The following is a 20,034-nucleotide window of genomic DNA, read 5'->3' on the forward strand; positions in this document are numbered from 1 at the left end:
AAACGCCGTAGTAGTCGCCGGTAGACACGCCGATGCCCTCTGAGTTTCCCCGTTCGCGCTGGGAGGCGTAGGGGCGTGGGCGCACTCCCCCCGCCCTCGTGGGACGCCCCGCCGCACGCACATGGCCCGGCCGTAGGCGCGGTGCGGCCTGGGAGAGTCGGAAGCACGGCGAGGCGGCAGCGGCGGGCCCATGCAGGACGCGGAGAACGTGGCGGCGCCCGAGGCGGCCGAGGAGCGGGCAGAGCCCGAACAGCAGCAGCCGGCCGCCGAGCCGCCGCAGGAGGAGCCGCCACGGCCCGCGGGACCCGGCGCGCAGGAGGCGGCGGACGGCGAGGACGAGGAGTCGGAGGCCGGGCCGGGGCCTGAAGTGCCCGCCGAGCCCGCGGCCAACGGGGAGGAGGAGGCCAGCGCCACCCCCGGCCCGTCCCCGCCCCCGCCCGAGGAGCTCCCCGCTCCGGCCGCGGACGGGGCCCCAGGAGAGCAGGCCCGGGACGCGGCGGCCGAAGGCCGGTCCGACGGGGCGGGCGGGGAACTTGGCGGCGCGGCTGAGAACGGCGACGCGGACGAGCCCTCCTTCAGCGACCCCGAGGACTTCGTGGACGACGTGAGCGAGGAAGGTGAGGCGGCGGGGTCACGCCGGACGTGGGCGGGAGACAGCGAGGGGCGGCCCCCGTTTTCCACCCCGAGTCTTGCGCAGCGGCGGGGTCTGCGGGGAGACTCCGGACCCCCTTTCCTCCCGTGAAGGAGGCAGGACGGAGATGGCCTGGCGACCCAGCCGTTCCCGCCCCGGGTGTTTGGAGGCTGGAGCAGCCGCTCGGCGCGCTCGCTGGAGCCCGGCCGGCGTGCAGTGGGGGCGGTGAGGGTCGAGCCGAGCAGGACACCGCACGTGCCGCCGGGTCTCCGGGGACAGTTGTCAGCTACAGGTGGGGGTGCCCGAGGGTCCAGCCACACCTGTCAAAGGTGGCCCCGACCCGGTGCGGGCTCCTAGGGGCGTGGGCCGCTATCCCCGGAGCGCGCAGGGGCAGGGCTCCCTGCAGAGAGAGAAGCTCCCTGTCGGGCCAGTGCCAGGCGCGCTCTGCGACCCCTGCCGGGTGTCTGTCTGTAGTCGGGGAGGGCAGACAGCGGTCCTGTCGCAGGTAATTGATTGTCTCCGGCTTTCTCTTGATGGCAGCTTGCTGTGCTCTTCTCTCTACCTGACTCAGTGGACAGGCGTTATTTCTGCTTCCTGCCCCGGAGGGAGCGTTCAGTGTCTAATCTCAGCGGACGTTGTTGGCTCCTGTTTTGTTTTCAGGGATTTAATCGCTCCAGGCGTGAAGCCCGTCGGTGGACCCCTGTGCACCGACCCCGTTTTAGCGCGGTGGGAGAGGGAGCGCACCGCCACTGCAGCAGCCAGCGCTGCTGCGCCAGGAAAGCGTGGGGCTGCTGTGCTGACACGCAGGGTGTGTGTCGAGGTGGTGCGTGCCGTCACGCTGACACTGAGTCAGAATCACGACGGGTCTCCGGTGAACTGTGAGAGCTCAGAAAACCAAAATAGAGCCGTCAGCTCTCCAGCGTGATTTTAAAGGGTTACCATGTGTCCTCACTGATCGAGTCACGCTTGGCTTCGTAACATGAACACGTTCCCGTGTGAGGAGCAGGGAAGGCTGCCCAGCTGGGAAACCAGCCTCCACGCCCGACAGGCCTCCGGGGAGCCCCCCAGGGCCGGTGCTGCTGCGGCCGCTGCTGCCCAGACCAGGGTCCTTCCACCACACCAGCGTTTGGTACCTTAACATCTGAGTGTTCATTTTAAAGCCCATTTTGATCCTCTGGTATTTATTTTACTTCTGACTTTTTTTAAGACTTTGTTTACTTTTAGAGAGAAGGAAAGGGACCTGGCCCACAACCTGGGCACGTGCCCTGGCTGGGAGTGGAACTGGTGACCGTGTGGCTCGCAGGCCAGCGCCCAGTCCACGGAGCCGCACCAGCCGGGGTTGCCTCTTTTTTTTTTTTTTTTTAAGCGTTTTTTGAGCGCACGTCCTTCACCTAAGATTTGAGAGCGTGAATTGTGTCCAGATTTGCCCGGTGTGGCAGTCAGGGGCTGTCACGAGCAGGCCTTGGGGAGTGCCACCAGAGTGACCCGAGGCCCCAGTCCTGGGGGCAGGCGCTGAGCAGCCCGCAGCTCTCCCAGGGCCCTTGGTCGTGCCCAGGGCTCGGGAGTGTTCTGCGAGAGCCGTCCCGTGCGGAGGGAGCAGCGAGCGCTGCCGCTCGAGAGCCTCGTCTCTGGAGTACGTGGAGTTGTGTGCGGTGCCGCCCCGGGGGGCGTCGGATGCAGCTCGGGGTGCAGGGCTGCCCCGGCCCCTCCTGCTGAGACACTGGCCAGCGGTGGCTCCCTCACAGGCCGGCTTGTAGTGTCGCTTCCCAGCTGCTGTGGGGCTCTGTCAGATGCAAGAGAAATGTTGACTCTTGAGTGCCTTCCTTGGCTCATTAAGCATTATTTATATCTATATTTACTTTTGAGAATTGTATTTTCCTGTTTCTCCTGAAGCCAGACGGGGCCTCTGTGAGCCAGGAGCAACCAGAGTGTGGGCCGGGGACGTGTTGCTCCGTGTGTGGGTGCCGCCCTGGCTCCTTGCGGTGTGCGGCAGACTCTCGTAGAGAACCGGTGTTCCCACTCGCGGCCCTCGTAAACTCGGATCAGGCTTCACAGGCCACTTAATTGCACCGTCGCTGAGCTGCAGGAGGAGCCCCAGGACCCCGCGGAGCCTCGGGAGGAGAGACGTCCTCAGGGTGTGGCTGGGACCTGCCTCTTTCCCTTTTTTCTTTTCGGTCTCAGTGTTTGTTTCTCTGAAGTTTAACTGGCACTTGTGTTTTCTTCTTTGAAAGACTATTTATTTTTAGGGAAAGGAGGAAGAGAGGGAGAGAACCATGCTGATGTGTGGTTGCCTCTTGCGCAGCCCCCTGCTGGAGGCCCTGCCCATAATCCAGGCACGCGCCCTGACTGGGAATCGAACCGTCGACTCTGGTTTGCAGGCTGCTCTCCATCCACTGAGCCGCCACGCCAGCCAGGATGTGAAATTTTGCGGCAGCTCTTTTTTTAAGATAACATATTCAATGTCACTTATAAAGGTCGAAATTAATTAGGAATCATCTCTCACGGGGCACGACTCTTGAAGTTAAAGGACTTCTTTCTGAAAGCCCTCTCAGCGTGCCGTGGGACGCCTCAGGCACCGGAGGGGGGAGCAGGGTGCAGCGAGCAGCGTTTCCTGGCGAGCCCCGTTTGGCGCGCTGGGAATTCTTGAAAGTTCGGTGAGGAGGGTCGGGGGGCACTCGGGTCCCAGCGCGGAGACGCGTGGTGCGCACCCCTGGCCCCGGCCGTGCTCGCAGGTGCCGGGCTCTCGTGCCAGCTGGTGGCCCTGCCGGTCTCACCAGCGTGCTTCGATGGCAGCTCTGCCGGCGTCTGCCCTCTTTCCCAGCCCGGTGCCGGTTGGGTGGCGTGTCACCGCTTTCCGGACGAGCCAGTTCAAACGAGGGGGTTGGGGGGGGGCAGGTCTTGCTTTACTTCATCTGATGCCATGACCTCCGAATGAACGCCTGTCTCCAGCAGCTGGTCGGCGCTGACCGGTTCTGGAGCCTCATGGCCGAAGGACCCAGGGTGTGGGGCCCGCCCCGGGCAGCAGGCAGGTGGCCCCCGAAGCGCCTGGCAAACCAGCCGGCCTCCCGTCTGCTTCCCAGGCCAGTGCTGACTAGTTCCTCTCGTGTTTGCACCCGCCTTTCCTTCCTCCTGCTCCCGCCTCCCAGCTTACGGAGACGAGGCGGACCTCGGAGTTTTGAACACTCGAGACGGGCTCTGTGCCGTAACTGTCAAAGCAGATGCACAGACGTAACACGTTTCGGTCTTTGCGTGTCGTCGAGAAAATGAGCAGCACACGCCGCTCACCGTGCTCCCGGCAGCACCCGGTGTGCAGGGCGAGACACCTGCGAAGGGCTGGGGGCTCCTGGCCGCCCCGTGCGGTGCTTCCTCCAGCGGGAGGCCCCACCCGTCGCCGGACGCGGCGTTCACGCACACGTTCCCCGGAGCTTGTGCGATCTCTGGGCTCCTCGTTCACACGCCCGGCTCACCCACGCTGTCTCCGGACGGGAGGGATGTGGGGGCGGGACGCCCGGCAGCCGGTCTGCGCTGGCGGTGGTCGGGGAAGGCTTCCCGGGTCAGTCCCAGCCACTCTGGGCTCCCGGGTCGCTGGCTCCAGGTCTGCCCCTTGGCCTGCGATCCCGCCATTTGCAGTCTGCTTTGAACGCTCCTCACGACCTTCGCTGGCCGCCAGGGCTCCGTCCCCGAGTCCTGACTGTTGCCGGGAGCGTGAGGGGTCCAGTCTTCCCGACTCCCCCAGGTGCAGCTTTGCAGGTGGCCCAGGGCCCAGGCCGCCGTCCTTCCCCACGCGGGCGTGGGGTGGCTCACCTGCCTGCTCCCGGGAGGGGACTTGGGGTGCCGACCGCTGCTGCGCGGGCCCGTGGGTCACTGGGCCCCTCCGCCCCGCACAGAACTGCTCGGGGACGTGCTCAGAGACCGGCCGCAGGAGGCGGACGGGATCGACTCGGTCATCGTCGTGGACAGCGTGCCGCAGGTGGGGCCGGACCGGCTGGAGAAGCTCAGGAACGTCATCCACAAGATCTTCTCCAAGTTCGGGAAGATCACCAACGACTTCTACCCGGAGGAGGACGGGAAGACGAAAGGGTGAGTCGCGGGTGCTCTCGCCGCCAGTGTCGGGCGCCTGCGGTGGCCACCCCGCGGCAGAGCTCTGTCTCTGGCCTCGCGCCTCGCTGGGGCGGGCTGCAGCGTGGGCCCCTGTTCTGGCCGGCGCACGGCGGTGGCGGCAGGGCTGCTGCCGCTGGGGGTGCGGGGTGCTGGCTACCGGGTATTCGGGAGACTGGTGCTCGGTGGTCCACTCTGCCGGCGGGCGGTGGGCACGAGGGGCGTCCTGGGCAGACGGCTGGGGGACCTGGCAGCTGGCAGCGTTCCAGGCAGACTGTGTGTGTGGGTTTTACTGAATCTGTGGCGTCGTGCTCCCCCCACACGTTTGACCTCTGACTCGGGGGTGTCTTCACAGCCTGGGTGAGCGCCCCGTGTCACTGCCTGGTCAGCAGTCGCTGCTGGTGCCCCCTGCAACGGCGCCTCCGGTCAGCGTGCCGGCGGGAGGTGCCGCGCCCGCCTGCAGGCTGCTTCCGAAGCACCGCGCTGGCCTCCCACGCCGGCGGGTGTGAGTCTGCGCCTCAACCGTGCGCACGAGGGCACCTGTCAGGCCGCCATGGTGTGTCCCCCCTGCCGGTTGACATGCCGGGAGCCGCAGTTGCAGGCGCGGCACGTGTCCCCTTGGGGGTGGTGTGGAGCCCCCGAGGCGGTGACGGGCTCACGCTGGCACGGACACGCGAGCACTTTGCGTCTCGCTGCACGGTCCCGTCGGCCAGCCTCCGTTGGCGCTCCCGGGGGGGTGGGGGCAGCCTCCGAGAGGACGGCCCCGGAGGTGACCGTGCCCTTCAACTCAGGTCTGCAGACCAGCTGGGGCGGCTTTGATTTCTTCTTAGAGACTAACTGACCGAATGCAGGGGAGGCGTGTGACGTTTTCTCTGGAACTGGGCGGGAGGGCACCTCGCGTCCTCTTTCTGTTACACTGGAAGGTTCCTGAACCTCCGTGACTTTGCCTGCAAATCAGCATGACATTAGCTACTTTGTATTTTGTAACTGCTTTACCGGAATAATTGACACAGTGAACTCGCCCAGTTTTAAACGTGGGAGAAGCAGGTGCTGACGGGGAGCCGCGCCGTGGTCTGGGTGACGGCGTTTGGACGGGGGCTGGTCCGTGAAGGGGGGGCGGGGGGCTGGGGCTGCTGAGCTTGTCTTCCTTGCCGAGGGAGCTCCGCTGCCGCCGTGACGACTGCCTGCACACGGCAGGGGCCGGCCGTGTGCGCCGGCCGCGACCCCAGTCTTGGGTCCACACGTGCGCGAACGGCCCCCCCCTCGCCGCAGGTACATCTTCCTGGAGTACGCGTCCCCCGCCCACGCCGCGGACGCCGTGAAGAACGCCGACGGCTACAAGCTGGACAAGCAGCACACGTTCCGGGTCAACCTCTTCACTGACTTCGACAAGTGCGTTGAGGCCTGGCCGCGAGCCCTGCCCGTCCCCTGCCGAGTGCCCAGGGTCTGGGGGTCCGCTGGTCAGACCCCTGCGGGACCATTCACACCCCGGGCCCCCGAGCTGGCCAGTAGCGCACCCCCCACTGGCGTTACCAGTAGAAGCCCCCCACCCCTGCTCCGGGGTGGGCAGGCAGGGGCGCGGAGCGGCGGGTCCCGGACAGTCCCTTGGTGACCACGTTACGGAGACACAGGAGGAACCGGCCTCTTGGTCACCCGGCCGAGCCGGTGCCCGGCGAGGGCCGACTGTAGGCCGCCTGGGCGGGGACCAGAGTGGCCACCGCTGTCCCCAGGTCACCGGCCCGTCTCTCCTCCTCCTCCAGGTACATGACCATCAGCGACGAGTGGGACATCCCAGAGAAGCAGCCTTTCAAGGACCTGGTACGTTGTGTCAGAGCGGCCGCTGCGTGGTGGGGGAGGTGCCGGCCGGGTGGCCGGCCGCCCGGCTCGAGGTGACCGGTGGGTTCCTCGGAGTCGGAGACGCTGGTGGACCTGTCGGCCTGTGCGGGCAGTGGTCAGGAGCGAGTGTTCTGTGGTGAAGGTCAGCAGCAGAGTCGGTGACGTCCCTCTCGGGCCCCCCAGGGGAACCTGCGGTACTGGCTGGAGGAGGCGGAGTGCAGGGACCAGTACAGCGTGATCTTCGAGAGCGGGGACCGCACGTCCATCTTCTGGAACGACGTGAAGGACCCGGTCTCCATCGAGGAGAGGGCGGTGGGTGTGGCTGCCGTGTGGGGCCGGCGCGGTCCTTCCCCCAGCGGGGATGCGGGGCGGGGGGCGGGCAGGAGGCTCCCGGGGCGTGCCAAGGCGGGGCGGGGGTGGGGGGCTGTGGCCATCCGGGTCACGCCGGCCTGGCTCTCCCCGCAGCGATGGACGGAGACCTACGTGCGCTGGTCCCCCAAGGGCACCTACCTGGCCACCTTCCACCAGCGCGGCATCGCGCTCTGGGGGGGCGAGAAGTTCAAGCAGATCCAGAGGTTCAGCCACCCGGGCGTGCAGCTCATCGACTTCTCGCCGTGTGAAAGGTAGGCCTGTGGGGTCCGTTCCTTCCGGCGCCGGCCTGGCCTCCGCGGCTCGCCCAGCGCCGTCTCCTGGTGGTGCCATCCCACGCTCAGACAGCACGGGGGGCAGGAGCTCCCGTGTACGGCCCCCCCCCAGCTCTGCAGTGCCCAAGGGGTCGCATCGCTCCGCCACTGCCTCTCCCCGAGCGTCTGGGCCCGGTGTTTCCCAGGAGCCGCTCGGGGGTGACGTGGAGGAGCAGCCCCTCCCCCTCCCATCAGGGAGCTCTGCGCAGCCACGCACCGTCACCGGCCACGGGGAGGGCACCCGCTGGCTCACGTCCAGTTCAGCCCCTCCGTCCGGGGACGCCCTTCGTGCGGTGTTTCCCCTTCGGGTCAGGACCCGGTGCGAGGCCATGGGTCCTGCAGACGGCTTTCTCGCGAGTGGAGTCCCCCCCCGTGTGCGCGGGTCCCGGTGGCCCAGCTCTGGGCGGGCGGCCACGGGCAGCTTGAGGGCCACGCCGCACGCTGTCCTGTCTGCCCTGGCCCTGGGTTGCCCTCCCCCGGAGCATGGCCCGCCGCCCCTCTGTGCCTCTGGGGTGCCGCGTGTGCTGCGGCTCTGCCCCGGCCACAGCCCGTCCTCGCCCTTGGTGGGGCGCCCCGGCAGCCCCGGCCCAGGCTCCTGGGGCGTGCGTCCGTGCCGGCCATGCCTTCTGAACTTCTCGGGGTGTTTGCCGCTGTCCCGGCGTCCCCACGTGGTTCTTCTGGCTGGTTGGTTTGGGCTCAGGCCTGGGCCTTGTGGGTCAGAACACCCGCAACTGAGCGCCCTCCCCGGCCGGGACCGGGCGGCGGCCTGGGAGGCGTCTCCCCTCCCTGGCTTGGCCGAGGGCCCCCTCGGCTTCACCTCGGTCCTTGTGTTTCCCACGTCCCTGAGCTCCAGCTGGCGGGGGTCCCCTGGTTTGACGGGGCGGGTGGCTCCGACACCGTTGCTGCTGTGTGTCTTCAGCACGGGAGAGCGGGCGTCTCGTGGGGCAGCAGCGCGTGTGGCCGGGGCCCCCAGCCGGGTCCGGATGCCGCCTCTGCTGCCTCATCCCTGTGACCCTGCTCGGCCCCCAGGCAGTTGGGGCCGCCACAGCGCCGGCGGTTCCGCTCCTGGTCCTCTGGGGCGTCCTTCCAGGAGAGGGGCCTGGGGCCTCGGCCGGGCCGGCTGGACGTCGCAGGCCTGTGCCCGCAGCCTGCCAGGCTGCAGGTCGGCCGCCACCCACAGAGGCGTGGCCTCTGTGAGAGAGAGAGCGGGAGGCTGTGAGTGCCTGGCCTGTGTTGCAGGTACCTGGTGACCTTCAGCCCCCTGATGGACATGCAGGACGACCCTCAGGCCATCATCATCTGGGACATCCTCACTGGGCAGAAGAAGAGGGGCTTTCACTGCGAGAGCTCGGCCCACTGGCCGATCTTCAAGTAAGGAGGCGGGGCCGGGGCTGGGGCCGGCGCCTCCCTGCGGCGGCTGGTGGGCGGGGCCTGGCACTGTCTCTCCTCCTCAGGTGGAGCCACGATGGCAAGTTCTTCGCCAGAATGACGCTGGACACCCTCAGCATCTATGAAACGCCGGTGAGTGGCCTTGGAACCGAGCCCTGAGCGGAGCCAGCGTGGGGTGCGGGGTGCCCCCCAACCTGGCAGTGGGGGGTGGGGCTGCACGTGCAGGACGGAGGCTGACGCGAGCCCCCTGTGCCCTATCTCCCGGCAGTCTATGGGCCTCCTGGACAAGAAGAGCCTGAAGATCTCAGGCATAAAGTGAGTGGCTGGCCCTCCAGCTGCTCTGACCCGCTCCCCCTGCACGACCCCGGGCTCCCCACGTCCTTGATCCCGGCGTGAGGATGGCCCCAGGCTGCTGCACGCTGCCACCTGGGCCGCTCGTCTCTTTCCCGCCCGTGGATGGGCCCCTCCTGAGGGCCCCACCATGGAGCCAGGGCTCTGCCTGGTGGCTGCTGTGCTCCGTCCCTTGGGTGACTGCACCGTGGGTTCAGGTGGCCTTGGGTGGGTCCAGCTCCTTTCTGTCAGTGGCCCCCTTTCCTGCCTCAGAATCCTCTGGGTGGGTCAGTGTCCCCGCAGTGCCGTGCCCACCCTGCAGGGGGCAGCCACGCTTCCTGCTCCTTCATCCTCACTGCTCTCGGGCGGTGTTGAGGCTCGTGGTGAGAAGGGAAGCAGGACCGGTTGGCCTCGATGGCGGCGTGCACCCCCAAGCGGTCCCCCCCAGCACCTCCAGGGTGCTCACAGGGTGGGGTGCTGCCTTGGTCTTCCCAGCCCCCCTCCCCCTGCTGGGGTGGGCTTCCCCGTAGCATCCTCAGAAACCCCACGGCCGGCCCCTCTGCCTGCGGCCGTCTCGCCTGCGGGCAGTCGCAGGCAGCAGTGAGGAATGGGGTTGGGTGCTGCCCAGAGGCCCGCAGGCGGGGGCGGGGACAGTCAGCATCACCTGCCCCCGCCCTGGGCTGGTGGGCTGTCCGGGGGTGAGGTGCCCGGCGCAGCGCCGGCAGTCGCCTGCACGCAGCCAGGGCACCCTGATGCCCGTGCGCTCGGCCCACCCTTGGGTGACCCTGTCCTCGGGCTCCGCAGAGACTTCTCCTGGTCTCCCGGGGGAAACATCATCGCCTTTTGGGTGCCGGAGGACAAGGACATCCCGGCGAGGGTCACCCTGATGCAGCTGCCCAGCAGGCAGGAGATCCGAGTCCGGAACCTGTTCAACGTTGTGGACTGCAAGCTGCACTGGCAGAAGAACGGGGACTACCTGTGCGTCAAGGTGGACAGGACGCCCAAGGGCACCCAGGTGAGCGGGGCCAGGGGTGCTGGCGGGCTTGTGGGGTGAGCGTGCGGGTGTTTTCACATCCACCTGACACCACGTGGGGTGGGCTGGCGCGTCGCGGCCGGAGCTCTGGTCCTGCTTTCTCTGAGGAGCGGGTGGCACACTCGCAGTGCGGAGCTGCCGGGGAAGGCGGCTGCCCGGGGGCATCGCGGGTCCGAGCTGTGCAGGACGCCCGGACGTGGGCTTTTTCCCAGGGCAGCGGCACTGGCTCTCCGAGTCCTGGGCTCCGTGTGTGCTGTCCCGCCAGCCGCAGGCGGGGGGCGGGGGGGGGGGGGCCGAGGAGTCCTGGCATGGAGGGCCGGCTGTGCGCGGTGACACACGCCGCTAACTGTGGGGCCCAGCATCCGGTGGTAGTGCTGCCGGGAAGGCCCCAGCAGAAGGGCTCTTGCCGGCCCACCCTAGGGAGATGCGCGGATGGGCCGTGGTGCCGGCCTGGGGGCGTCTGTGCGGGACCAGGGCCTGCGGGGCAGCTCCGCAGGGTCGAGCCCACACGCGTGTCCGTCCAGCCCTGCGGAGCCTGCATCTCTGCGTCCCGTGCCCGGGGGCCCCGAGGTCTCCTCGCAGTTGCGTCTCTCTCAGGGTCGTCCTCCCTTTTTCGTTTTCTTTTTCCTTTAACTCACCAGGGTGTTGTCACAAACTTCGAAATTTTCCGGATGAGGGAGAAACAGGTGCCTGTTGACGTGGTCGAGATGAAAGGTGAGCTCCTCGGGGCCCCCCATGGCCACGTCGTCCCTGCGTGCCGTGCACCCCTGGCCTGGGGGGACCCCGGGGGAGTGCCGGGCCGGCAGAGCTCGGGGACACAGCTCTCGCTCCCGGCGGGCGGCTGTGTGCCGGCCGGCTGAGCACGTGTCTGCCCTCCGAGCCCCACCCCCTCCTCACACGGCGCTCAGCCCAGGCGGCTTGTCTGGGCTCAGGACCACCGTGCCGACGCCGAGGCCCCGCCCTGGGGGGCAGCCTTATTAGCCTGCGTGCTCCGTTCTGCTGGAAGGAGGAGGGGAAAGAGCAGGGGAGGTGGGGAGGCGGCCAGCCCTTCTCGGGCCTGCGAGCGCTCAGTCAGCGCCACGGCCCGTGTGGGGGAAGACCGGTCAGCGCAGGGGAGGGCGGGTGGCCCACTGGGGCCTTGGCTGAGGGTGTCCCTGCCGTGGGCCCGGAGTGGCTGCCGTGGGCCCCGGGCGCCCGGCTCCTCCGCCTGCATGGTGTGTGTGCCCTTGAGCGGACGGGTCGGGGGCTGACCGGGACCACTCTTCCGGCTGCAGAGACCATCATCGCCTTCGCCTGGGAGCCGAACGGGAGCAAGTTCGCGGTGCTGCACGGGGAGGCCCCACGCATATCCGTGTCCTTCTACCATGTGAAGAGCAACGGGAAGATCGAGCTCATCAGTGGGTGGCCTCACCCGCCGTGTGGCGTGGGGGGGGGGGGGCTGGTGGGCGTGGGGGGGGCCGGCCGGGGCAGCTGCGGGAAGGCGGGACCATCGTGGTTCACGTGGGCACGCCCCAAGCACGGAGAGGCGGGCCCCTTGGCACCTCCACGGTGGTGTCTGCACTGGAGCTTCCTGCCCTGGGGGTGGAGCTGCCGCCTGGGGGACAGACGCCCCCGCCCCCACCATGTGTGGGCTCCCGGTCCTCACCCTGCCGGGGCTCCGGTTCCATGTGCTCAGTGCCCAGCACACAGCAGGTCCCTGGCGAGCGCTGTGGTGCAGAGAGGACGGTGGCTGGTGGCTTCACGCGCCCCAGCACACAGCTCTGTGGGTGCCCCGGGGTCTGGGCGGCTGTCCTGAGACGGTCCTGGGGAGTTGAGCTTTCGCTCCCCCGAGCTCAGCAGCATGCATGGAGGACTCGACTGGCCGTCCCTCACACCACTTCCCAGGCCGCGCCCCCGCCGTGAGACGGTCACGAGCAGGTGCCTCGTGCTGCCCGCCCCTCCCGGGCCTGGGCCGGGACGCCCCGCCTGTCGGGCTGAGCTGACAGGGCCTGGGCAGAGCCTGCCCCCGCCCCCGGGCTCCTCCAGGTCCGTGTTGGCAGTGGGCAGGGACGGTCTTGGAGAGGAGACGTGAGCGGGGAACTCGGGGACGTGGGAGTCGGCCCCTGCTGGGACCTGGAGTCCGGCCGGGTGCAGGCTCCCAGGAATGGGCCTCCTTGGAAACGGAGCCCCTCTGTCTACTCACGTCTCCGAGCAAATCGTGCTGCACACGAGACGCCTCGCAGTGGGGGCTGCAGTCCCAGACCCCCGTCCCCGTGCTCAGCGGGGGCTGTCCCTTCCGTGTGCGTCTGTGGCCCGTCCCAGAGCCCGCCTTGCGCTGCTGACCGACACCCCCTCCCTCCCAGAGGCCTTCGACAAGCAGCAGGCGAACACCATCTTCTGGAGCCCGCAGGGCCAGTTCGTGGTGCTGGCCGGCCTCCGCAGGTGGGTGTCTGCCATCCAGCCGTGGACCCCGGGCCTGTGTGTTGTCTCCCCCCCGCCCCCCCCCGCGGGTTCCGAGTGGTGACACTGCCGAGTCCTCCAGAACCTGAGTGTCCTCTGGCGGAGGGAGGGTCACCCCGGCTCCGGTCGAGGGGACAGACGTGTGGTGGGAGCACCGTGCTCCCCGGACGGGCACCGGGACCAGGAGGAGGAAAGCGGGCACTTGCCAGGCTGGCCCTGGGTGGGGGGGGCAGGCAGGACCGCCTCCGGGGAGCCCCTGTGCCAGGGCAGCCCCCGTCTTAAAGTGGACGGTGCCCCCAGGGGCCGTCAGGGCGAGCTCCCTGGGGGTGGGGGGGGGGGGCGAGACCTCAAGGGTGCAGACACAGCCCCTCCCCCGCCCGATGGCCCCACACAGCTGCTGCTCGAGACAGGGCGCCCCCCCCGTCCTCCTCTGGTCCCCACGCCGACAGCGGGGCGGGGGTCCGCGGGCTCCCGGTGAGCCCGCCCGTGTGTGTCCGCAGCATGAACGGCGCCCTGGCGTTCGTGGACGCCTCGGACTGCACCGTCATGAACATCGCCGAGCACTACATGGCGTCCGACGTGGAGTGGGACCCGACCGGCCGCTACGTCGTCACCTCCGTGTCCTGGTGGAGCCACAAGGTGCGGCCCCGCATCCGCCCCACCCCCCCGCTGGTCCCGGGAGGCCCGGTGCCGCCGCCACCACAGTTCAGGGGCCCGAGTCCCCGTCACGCCGAGGGGACGCGCTGCGCGGCACTGGCCGGGGTGGGGGTGGGGGACCGGAACTCGAAACCTGAAGTGTGGTCTCCACTGTGTGCATGTCGGTGTCCCCCCCCACCGTTGCGACCCCGGCCTCCGGCGCTGGCAGCCTGGGGAGCCCCCGAGGCTCGGCCTCCTGTGTGTGTCGGGGCCGCTCCTGAGTCGGGCCCCAGGCGTCCCGGCCGCGGCAGCCAAGTGCACGCTGCTGCCCCCGCGGCAACCGGGCTGCACGGGGTCTCCGTCTGCGGCCTGCCCTGCGGTTCCGAACCAGCCCAGGCCTCGCCGTGCGCTGGCGTGGAGTGTGCGTGTGAGGGAAGCGCGTCCTGGTCTGCTCACGGGGTCTGTCCAGCGGAGCGAGGATGCGGGGACACACTTGCCAACGCCTTGAGTCAAACCATCGCGCTGCGGCCAGGACCAGAGGGCCCTGCCTGCGTCTGGGCCTCAGGGAGGCCTCCCCGCGGCCGGACGCAGCCTGGTCCGAGACGAGGCCACAGCGGGGGAAGGGGGCACTGCCTCCTTCTCCGGGGACTTCTTGCTGCAGACGGCGTCTGCCGAGTGCGGCTGGGTGGGGCAGCCGCGCTGGTTTCCGCTGTGGCCCAGAGCGGGCCCATGGGCGGCCAGCGCTGTCGCAGCTGCTGCGTGTGTGGCACCGTGGGGTCCAGGGCCCCCTGGGGTGGGTCTCCTGGGTTGATGGCCACCCCCGGCTGGGTGAAGGCGGGGGTCTTCGGGTGTTTCTGTGGCCCCGTTGCCGCCGCAGGTCACGGGTCCCTGGTGCGGGCCAGGGCCGTGAGTGCCGCCTGCGACCTCCGTCCCTTGCAGGTGGACAATGCCTACTGGCTGTGGACCTTCCAGGGGCGCCTCCTGCAGAAGAACAGCAAGGACCGCTTCTGCCAGCTGCTGTGGCGGCCCCGGCCCCCGACGCTGCTCAGCCAGGACCAGATCAAGGTCTGTCCCCCGCTCCCCGCCCCCCCGCTTACGGTGGCGACAGGGTGCTGACGAGCGAGCAGTGGAAGGGTGACATCTTGGTGGCCCTTTGAAGAGCTGCTTGAACAGCAGCAGCTGGATGGAAGAGAGCGGTTTTGGGGCAGGCCCCAGGGTCTTCGGGTGGTCTCGGGTCACGCTGGCCCCATTCTGGCAGCTCGAGTGCCCGGGGTTTGCAGGACTGGAGGACGCCCCCGGGGGGCTGAGGGCAACGTGTCCGGGGTTGCACTCTCGGGGCTGGCCTGTGCGCACCAGCCCTGAGTGACTGCTCTTGGTTTCAGCAAATCAGGAAAGACCTGAAGAAGTACTCCAAGATCTTTGAGCAGAAGGACCGTCTCAGCCAGTCCAAAGCCTCGAAGGTCAGCCTTGTCTTCGCCCTGGGGGGCGCGGAGGGGGGCCAGCGCCCGACTCGGGCAGAGGGCGTGCCCAGTGGGGACACCCACTGTCTGGTCACAGAGCATGCTCGAGCTGGAGAGGGCTGCAGGGCCGGGCCTGGAACTCTCCAGGCTCATCAGACACAGGCGTTGGGGGCAGGGCGGCGAGGGGAGGGAAGGTGAGGGCCTTGTTGAGGGAGGGTCCCCCCGCTGCCCGATGTGGGGTGGCCGCTGGCATGGGTGTGCGTGTGGGCTCAGGGACACAGTGAGGGTGCAGGTGTGACTTTGCCATCCCCGCCTGTGCCAGGAACTGGTGGAGAGGAGGCGGACCATGATGGAGGACTTCCGGAAGTACCGGCAGACGGCCCAGGAGCGGTACCTGCAGCAGAAGAGCGAGCGCCTGGAGCTGCGCGGAGGTAGCGTGCGGCCTCGGGGGCGTCGGGGCGTGTGCAGGGGCTTCGGGGCGTGTGCGGGGCGGTGCTTTGCTCCTTCGTGTCTGCGAGTGGGGTTCCTGGGTCCGTCAGGCGTCGCATGCTGTGTGATGGCTCTCCGCCGAGGAAAGGCGCGCCCCGCACCACCCACCCTCGGGCCTCGGGCCTGGTGGCCCGGCCTGTGTGGGGGTGTCCCCGGGGGCCGCCCCACCGCCCGCTGGAGCCCCTCCTGCCTTTCCAGGCGTGGACACGGACGAGCTGGACAGCAACGTGGAGGACTGGGAGGAGGAGACCATCGAGTTCTTCGTCACCGAGGAAGTCATCCCTCTCGGCAGCCAGGAGTGACCGAGAGCACTGTGGTGAGGGGCCTCCGGAGGGGCAGTGGGCGCCCCGCGGCTGACCCACACGGGGCCGGAGCGCGTCTCGTTTGGGGCGGGGCGGGGAAGCCCGGGGTCGTGTGCTCGCAGTCACGGCGTCCTTGTGTGCACACTGGACGTCCAGGCAGGACTGGCCCCGCCTCACCGCCGGGCTCGGGTGGGGGAGCAGGGCAGGGCTGAGAAGGCCAGAGCCTCCAGTCCCCGTGGCCAGGGCACCGGCGCTGCCCCGGTGACAGGGCAGGGCCCAGAGGGGTCGCTCCTTGGGGCTGGCGGGGGTGGGGCGGAGGGGTCACTGGGTGTCCGGGCAGGACGAGAGGCTCCTGCTGTTGTCCTCGGCTGCGGTGCTCCGCTGCTCCAACCGAGCGGCCCGGGGCTGCCCGCACCGCCGGGAGCCCGCGGTGTGCCGGGCTGGGGGCTGAGCACCACACAGACGGCCGTGTTCCCTCGTTGCAGCGTCACCGAGTGCCGGAGCCGGGGCGCCCCTGCAGACGGCCCGCGCCAGCCCGAGTGCCCGTGCTCCCCGCCCCGCGCCAACCGCCCGGGAGGCCCCGTCTCCAGTCGTGCCTTCACCCCGCGTCCCGGGGCGGTGTCCAGGCGCTGCTTGCAGTCTCTCGTTTGGTTTTCCAGTCACGCCACCAGCGTTCGTCACCGCGACGCCGGCGTGGTGCCTGCCGTGCTGCCGAGGAGGCGGCTCTGCACTGCGCGGCCGCCCTGTGGGCCCTGCCGTCCCGTGGGCACCCGCCGGGGAGCAGCACTCCGGCAGCGTCCCGGTCCCCGGCCCGCAGGCTGCGCAGGTGCTCGTGGGCAGGACGTGGAAATAAAAGCAGACCTGAGTGAACTCGCTGTCTGTCCTCGTCGCGCTGTAGACACGGGTGGCGGCCGGGGTGGGTGCCTTCCTCCCGGCCCCCGCGGGGCGGGTCTCGGTGGGGCTTTCCCACGCCCACACGGGGCAGGCGTGACGCCCAGGGGCCCGCCCCCTCGTGGTTGTGTCTCACGTGTCCTGCTGTGCCCTGGAAGGCACACACGGTCCAGTCCGTCCAGAAAGCAGCTGCTCCGGGCTTCCATGCCCGCCATGGCGCCCAATGAGAGCCGCTTTCTGCCGTTCCTGGGGCGTGCAGCCGGAGGCCTGCGGGGTCCTCTGCCTCCAGCGGCTGTCTTGCCCTCTGAGTACTCCACTCTGCTCCGAGGACCGGGGGGTGGCCAAAGCCACGTGCGCTCGGCCGGTGTTCCGAGATCAGCGCCCGTGTCAGTGCCGCTCCCCCACCAGCCCGGCCTCCTGGCACCCGGGGCTCGGCCGCCACAGGCAGGACCGGGCCTGGGGCTCCCCGGGGTGGGCGCACGCCCCCGACAGCGTCTGCGCTTGGACGACTGGCTGTCCTGGGAGGGGCCCCTGCCCCTGCCCTCAGGCTGCAGCCACTGCTGTGGGGGCTGTGGGCCACGGGCCCGTCCCCCGCCGCCCCCTGGCTCCTGGTCCCCAGAGACCGAGCCTGTGTGTGTCCCCTGAGCGTCCGTGAGGCAGGCTGGCCTGGCCCAGCCAGTGAGCACACGGTTGGGGCCGCTCTCCTCTGCGGTTCCGTGGGCTTGGTGTGCCAAGGCCTGGCGCTGCCGGCCGGGTGCCCGTGAGCAGGCAGGTGCAGGCTCCCAGCAGCGAGCGTCCTCAGACCCGCGCCCCACGCACGGGTCGGTGCCTGCTGGCTGTCACTGGGACACTCCGTGTGGGTAGGAGACTCCTGAGGCGCAGTCAGCCCGAGCTCCCCGCCGCTGCAGAGACCGGCCTCCCGGGCTGGCCCGCCCTCCACGGGGCGTGCGGGGCCCGTGGGGGCGGGGCGGGCGCTGGACGCTGGGCCCCGGCCGCCTGTGCAGGTGCGAGCCAGCCCTAGCCCACCGAGCCACCACCACCTGTGTGGTCCCGGGCACCCAGCCGGTGGACCTCGAGGTGCTCTGGGCACTCGAGCAGCCCTACCCTGAGGCCGCCCCTCCGCCCCCCAGTTGGGACCTCAGACCAGACTTTGGGGCCCTGGCTGTGACACGTGTCAAGTGTTGCCAGGACCCTGCAAGCCACCCACCCTTGCAGGGTGTCAAGAAGTTGGTGGGTTCGGGCCCTGGCAGGCTGGCGGCGTGGGCAAGGGGCCGGCGGCCACGCCCTCGTCCTCAGAACCGAAGGTCGTTGCAAAGTCACTTTAGAGATTTGGGCAAGTGGTCACAGCTGCAAATGTTTCTTCACACGTCAGCTGGTGGCACCTGCTCCCTCCACCTGCCATGGTGAAAAGCCCCGTGGCTGTGGCCAGGATGGATCTTAGGCAGGCTCACCTGTAGAGCAGGTGAGGCGGTGATAGAGGAGCTCTGGGGTTGCCATGGCGTCAGATTAGTGCGCAGACACAAAGGCTGGATTGCGAGTCTGGGGCTGTAGCTCCGTGCCAGGTGTGCAGCCAGCCCCAGCCCACCTGGGCCCGGCCCCCCAGCTGCTCGGGCTCACCCAGCGCACGTGGGCAGGGCCGGCGTCCCTGAGGCGGCTAGGGACCAGTGGGGCTCCTGGGGCCGCTGATGTCAGTGGGGCGGGGCTGCTGCCGGCCGGGCAGTTCTCGTCAGCTGGCTGGCAGGCGGGCGGGCTGGCAGGCTGGCAGGCAGGGACCCTGGAGCCGTGACCAGGCCCTCCCACCCACCGCCAGCCCCGCCCCAGCCTGGGGCAGCCCCACCGGGGAAGGAGATGGAGCCCAGAGACCAGCAGCTTGTGGTGAGGGTCCCTCTGGCTGCGTGGTGGCCCCCAGCAGGGCTGTGTGTACCCGAGGCCTCCCTCCCTGCTCCGAGCTGCCTCCCGGGCCCACCCCCCACACCCCCTCCCCCCGTGTCCAGCTTCTGTGCAGGACCCTCCCCCCTTTCCTCGGAAGTAGTGACCCCTTCCCAGGCACCTCCTGCACCCCTGCCCCCTGACTCTCCTTCCCCAGGTAGCTAGGCCTGGACCAGGACCCTGGTGGGGTGGGCCCCACCACCTGGCCCCATCTGGGCCCTGTAAGACCTGACCAGACCAGCTCCCAGGGAGCAGCTGTCTGTGTCTCTCAGAAGGGGTCCCTTGGGGGTCCCTTGGGGGGCGGGGGGATGGCCCGGGCCTGTGTGTCTTCTCTGAGGACAGTGGGGCGAGGGGAGGGGGGGCACTCCGCAGCTGGCGGGCCCTGGGCGAGCAAGTGCCCAGGCTCCCCAGCCAAGACTCACGCGGTGACGGCCAGTCACGGCACCCTGAGCGTCCGGCGGGGCGTGAGTGGGCTCACGCTGCTGGTTCTGGGGTGAAGGCCTGGAGGGGGGGGGCTTCGCTGGCCTTCAGCTCTCGGTGGGGGGGGGGGGGGGCCGAGGCCCGGACGCAGCCGCAGGTGTCCTCACAGGTGGCGCTTCGGATCCGGCCGCTCAGCGAGGCCGAGCTGGAGCAGGGAGCCGCCGTCGTGGCCCACAAAGTGGGTGACCAGGTGAGGCAGGGGGGTGCTCAGGGCGTGGCCACGGAGCTCAGACCAGCCGTCCTGGGCTTGCGAGCGTCACCTGCCATGCTCCCTCGCTCACACTCGCTCGGTCACTCGTGCCCGTCCATCCACCCGCTCACTCACCCACTGACACGTGCGTCTGTCTCCGGTCCCTCGCTCGCTCGCCCACCACAGCAGTGTCCAGGCCGCGCTCACCGCTGGGGAGGCCAGGGCCGGCCCCAGCTCGCTCTCCAGCGGGGTCCGGCAGCGAGCAGGCGGGCGTGCGGTGTCGGCAGCACGGAGGACAGGGAGCCAGCGAGGCGGCAGCCAGGCGGCCAGGACGGCCTCTCTGACGAGTTATCTTCGAGGAGCTGGGGGGAGGGCGGTGTGGGCCCCTCGCGGGAGCCAGTGGAGGGTGCCACGGCGCTGCCAGCAGGCCTGGTGACGGCAGCGGGGTCTCCAGCCAAGCGTCGGGGACCTGCCCCTGCCGCACTGCCCAGGGCCCTCGGAGCTGAGCGCCCAGTGCGGTTAGGGAATGGTGGAGGCCGCTTGCCAGAATGGTCGCCAAGTCCGGGGCGAAACGCAGCTCTGTCAGGGGAACCGGATCCCTCGTCGGTCGTGAGAGAGGCGCGGGGGGCACGTCACAGCCTCGGGCCGAGGACCCCGGACGCAGGCCCCAGGCCCAGGTCTGCGGGGAGGGACCGGTGGGCTGTGGCGTGTCCTCGCGTCTCAGCAAGGGGACCAGCTTCGTGGGGGAGCCCCAGGAGGCGGGCAGGAGCCTGGAGCTGACCCACTGGCAGCTGGCAGGTCAGGCAGGGACACGCTGTGGGGCAGGAAGGACGGGAAGGAGGGGGCGTCCTCCTGCCCGACTCGAGAGGCGCATGGGACGGCCCGCTGGGGCCGGCAGTCTCACCCGTCCCACCGCAGGCACTGGCCAGCCTCCCCGGGAGCCCCTCGCCCCTGGGTGACTTCTGGTCCGGTCCGATGCCAGAGGCTCTGGTGGCACCCACGTGCGGGTCAAAATGCCCCCCTTGCCGCACCCTCGGAGGCGACCAACTCACCCCGAAGGGAGTGTCATCTGGGCGGTGGCCTGCCGGCCCGGGCTTGTGCCCAGGGCCCCTCCACAGCACATGTCGCCGTGGGGAGCCCTCCACCCCCAGGCCCGCCTGGGCTGGGCTGGGCCCCGGCCGGCACCCAGCTGACTCCTGCAGCGCAGGCCTGGCCCCG

The 20,034-nt window shown here is 69.5% G+C and overlaps 2 protein-coding genes and 1 long non-coding RNA gene across 4 annotated transcripts in view; 2 read left to right on the forward strand and 1 right to left on the reverse strand.

Moving 5' to 3' along the window:
- Positions 1-16,014, forward strand: EIF3B (eukaryotic translation initiation factor 3 subunit B). Of its 2 annotated transcripts, none has more exons than XM_036014531.1 (19): positions 1-617; positions 4,519-4,711; positions 6,002-6,121; positions 6,490-6,547; positions 6,749-6,877; positions 7,031-7,188; positions 8,488-8,619; positions 8,703-8,769; positions 8,906-8,952; positions 9,772-9,982; positions 10,642-10,714; positions 11,275-11,397; positions 12,343-12,421; positions 12,940-13,078; positions 14,015-14,140; positions 14,458-14,535; positions 14,858-14,966; positions 15,223-15,340; positions 15,836-16,014. In XM_036014531.1, exons 1-18 carry the CDS (start codon positions 191-193, stop codon positions 15,324-15,326), a joined length of 2,373 nt encoding a protein of 790 aa, XP_035870424.1. In that variant the 5' UTR covers positions 1-190; the 3' UTR covers positions 15,327-15,340; positions 15,836-16,014. The 2 variants fall into 2 exon arrangements, with proteins under 2 accessions (XP_035870424.1, XP_028383076.1); XM_028527275.2 differs by having other exon boundaries at positions 2-617; positions 15,812-16,013.
- The window catches only part of LOC118498004, a 13,859-nt gene continuing 9,718 nt past the window's right edge, over positions 15,894-20,034 (reverse strand). Inside the window, exon 3 of the long non-coding RNA XR_004900524.1 lies at positions 15,894-16,026. This is a non-coding gene — a long non-coding RNA (uncharacterized LOC118498004). The remainder of the gene's footprint in view (positions 16,027-20,034) is intronic.
- Positions 17,944-20,034, forward strand: part of LOC114510269 (kinesin-like protein KIF19) — a 22,695-nt gene continuing 20,604 nt past the window's right edge. Inside the window, exons 1-2 of the mRNA XM_036014530.1 lie at positions 17,944-18,092; positions 18,736-18,816. Of these exons, the coding sequence (XP_035870423.1) occupies positions 18,066-18,092; positions 18,736-18,816 (108 nt within the window). The 5' untranslated portion in view covers positions 17,944-18,065. The remainder of the gene's footprint in view (positions 18,093-18,735; positions 18,817-20,034) is intronic.

Source organism: Phyllostomus discolor, chromosome 13 (genome assembly GCF_004126475.2).
Source record: "Phyllostomus discolor isolate MPI-MPIP mPhyDis1 chromosome 13, mPhyDis1.pri.v3, whole genome shotgun sequence".
Taxonomy (NCBI): Eukaryota; Metazoa; Chordata; class Mammalia; order Chiroptera; family Phyllostomidae; genus Phyllostomus; species Phyllostomus discolor.

What these genes read in the sequence shown, in the direction of transcription:
- EIF3B (XM_036014531.1), top strand. Translation starts at nt 191, where the DNA reads ATGCAGGACGCGGAGAACGTGGCGGCGCCCGAGGCGGCCGAGGAGCGG. An exon ending in TCTCCATCGAGGAGAGGGCG is followed by an intron (nt 6,878 to 7,030) that starts GTGGGTGTGGCT and finishes CTCTCCCCGCAG; the next exon opens with CGATGGACGGAGACCTACGT. An exon ending in CGGGAAGATCGAGCTCATCA is followed by an intron (nt 11,398 to 12,342) that starts GTGGGTGGCCTC and finishes CCTCCCTCCCAG; the next exon opens with AGGCCTTCGACAAGCAGCAG.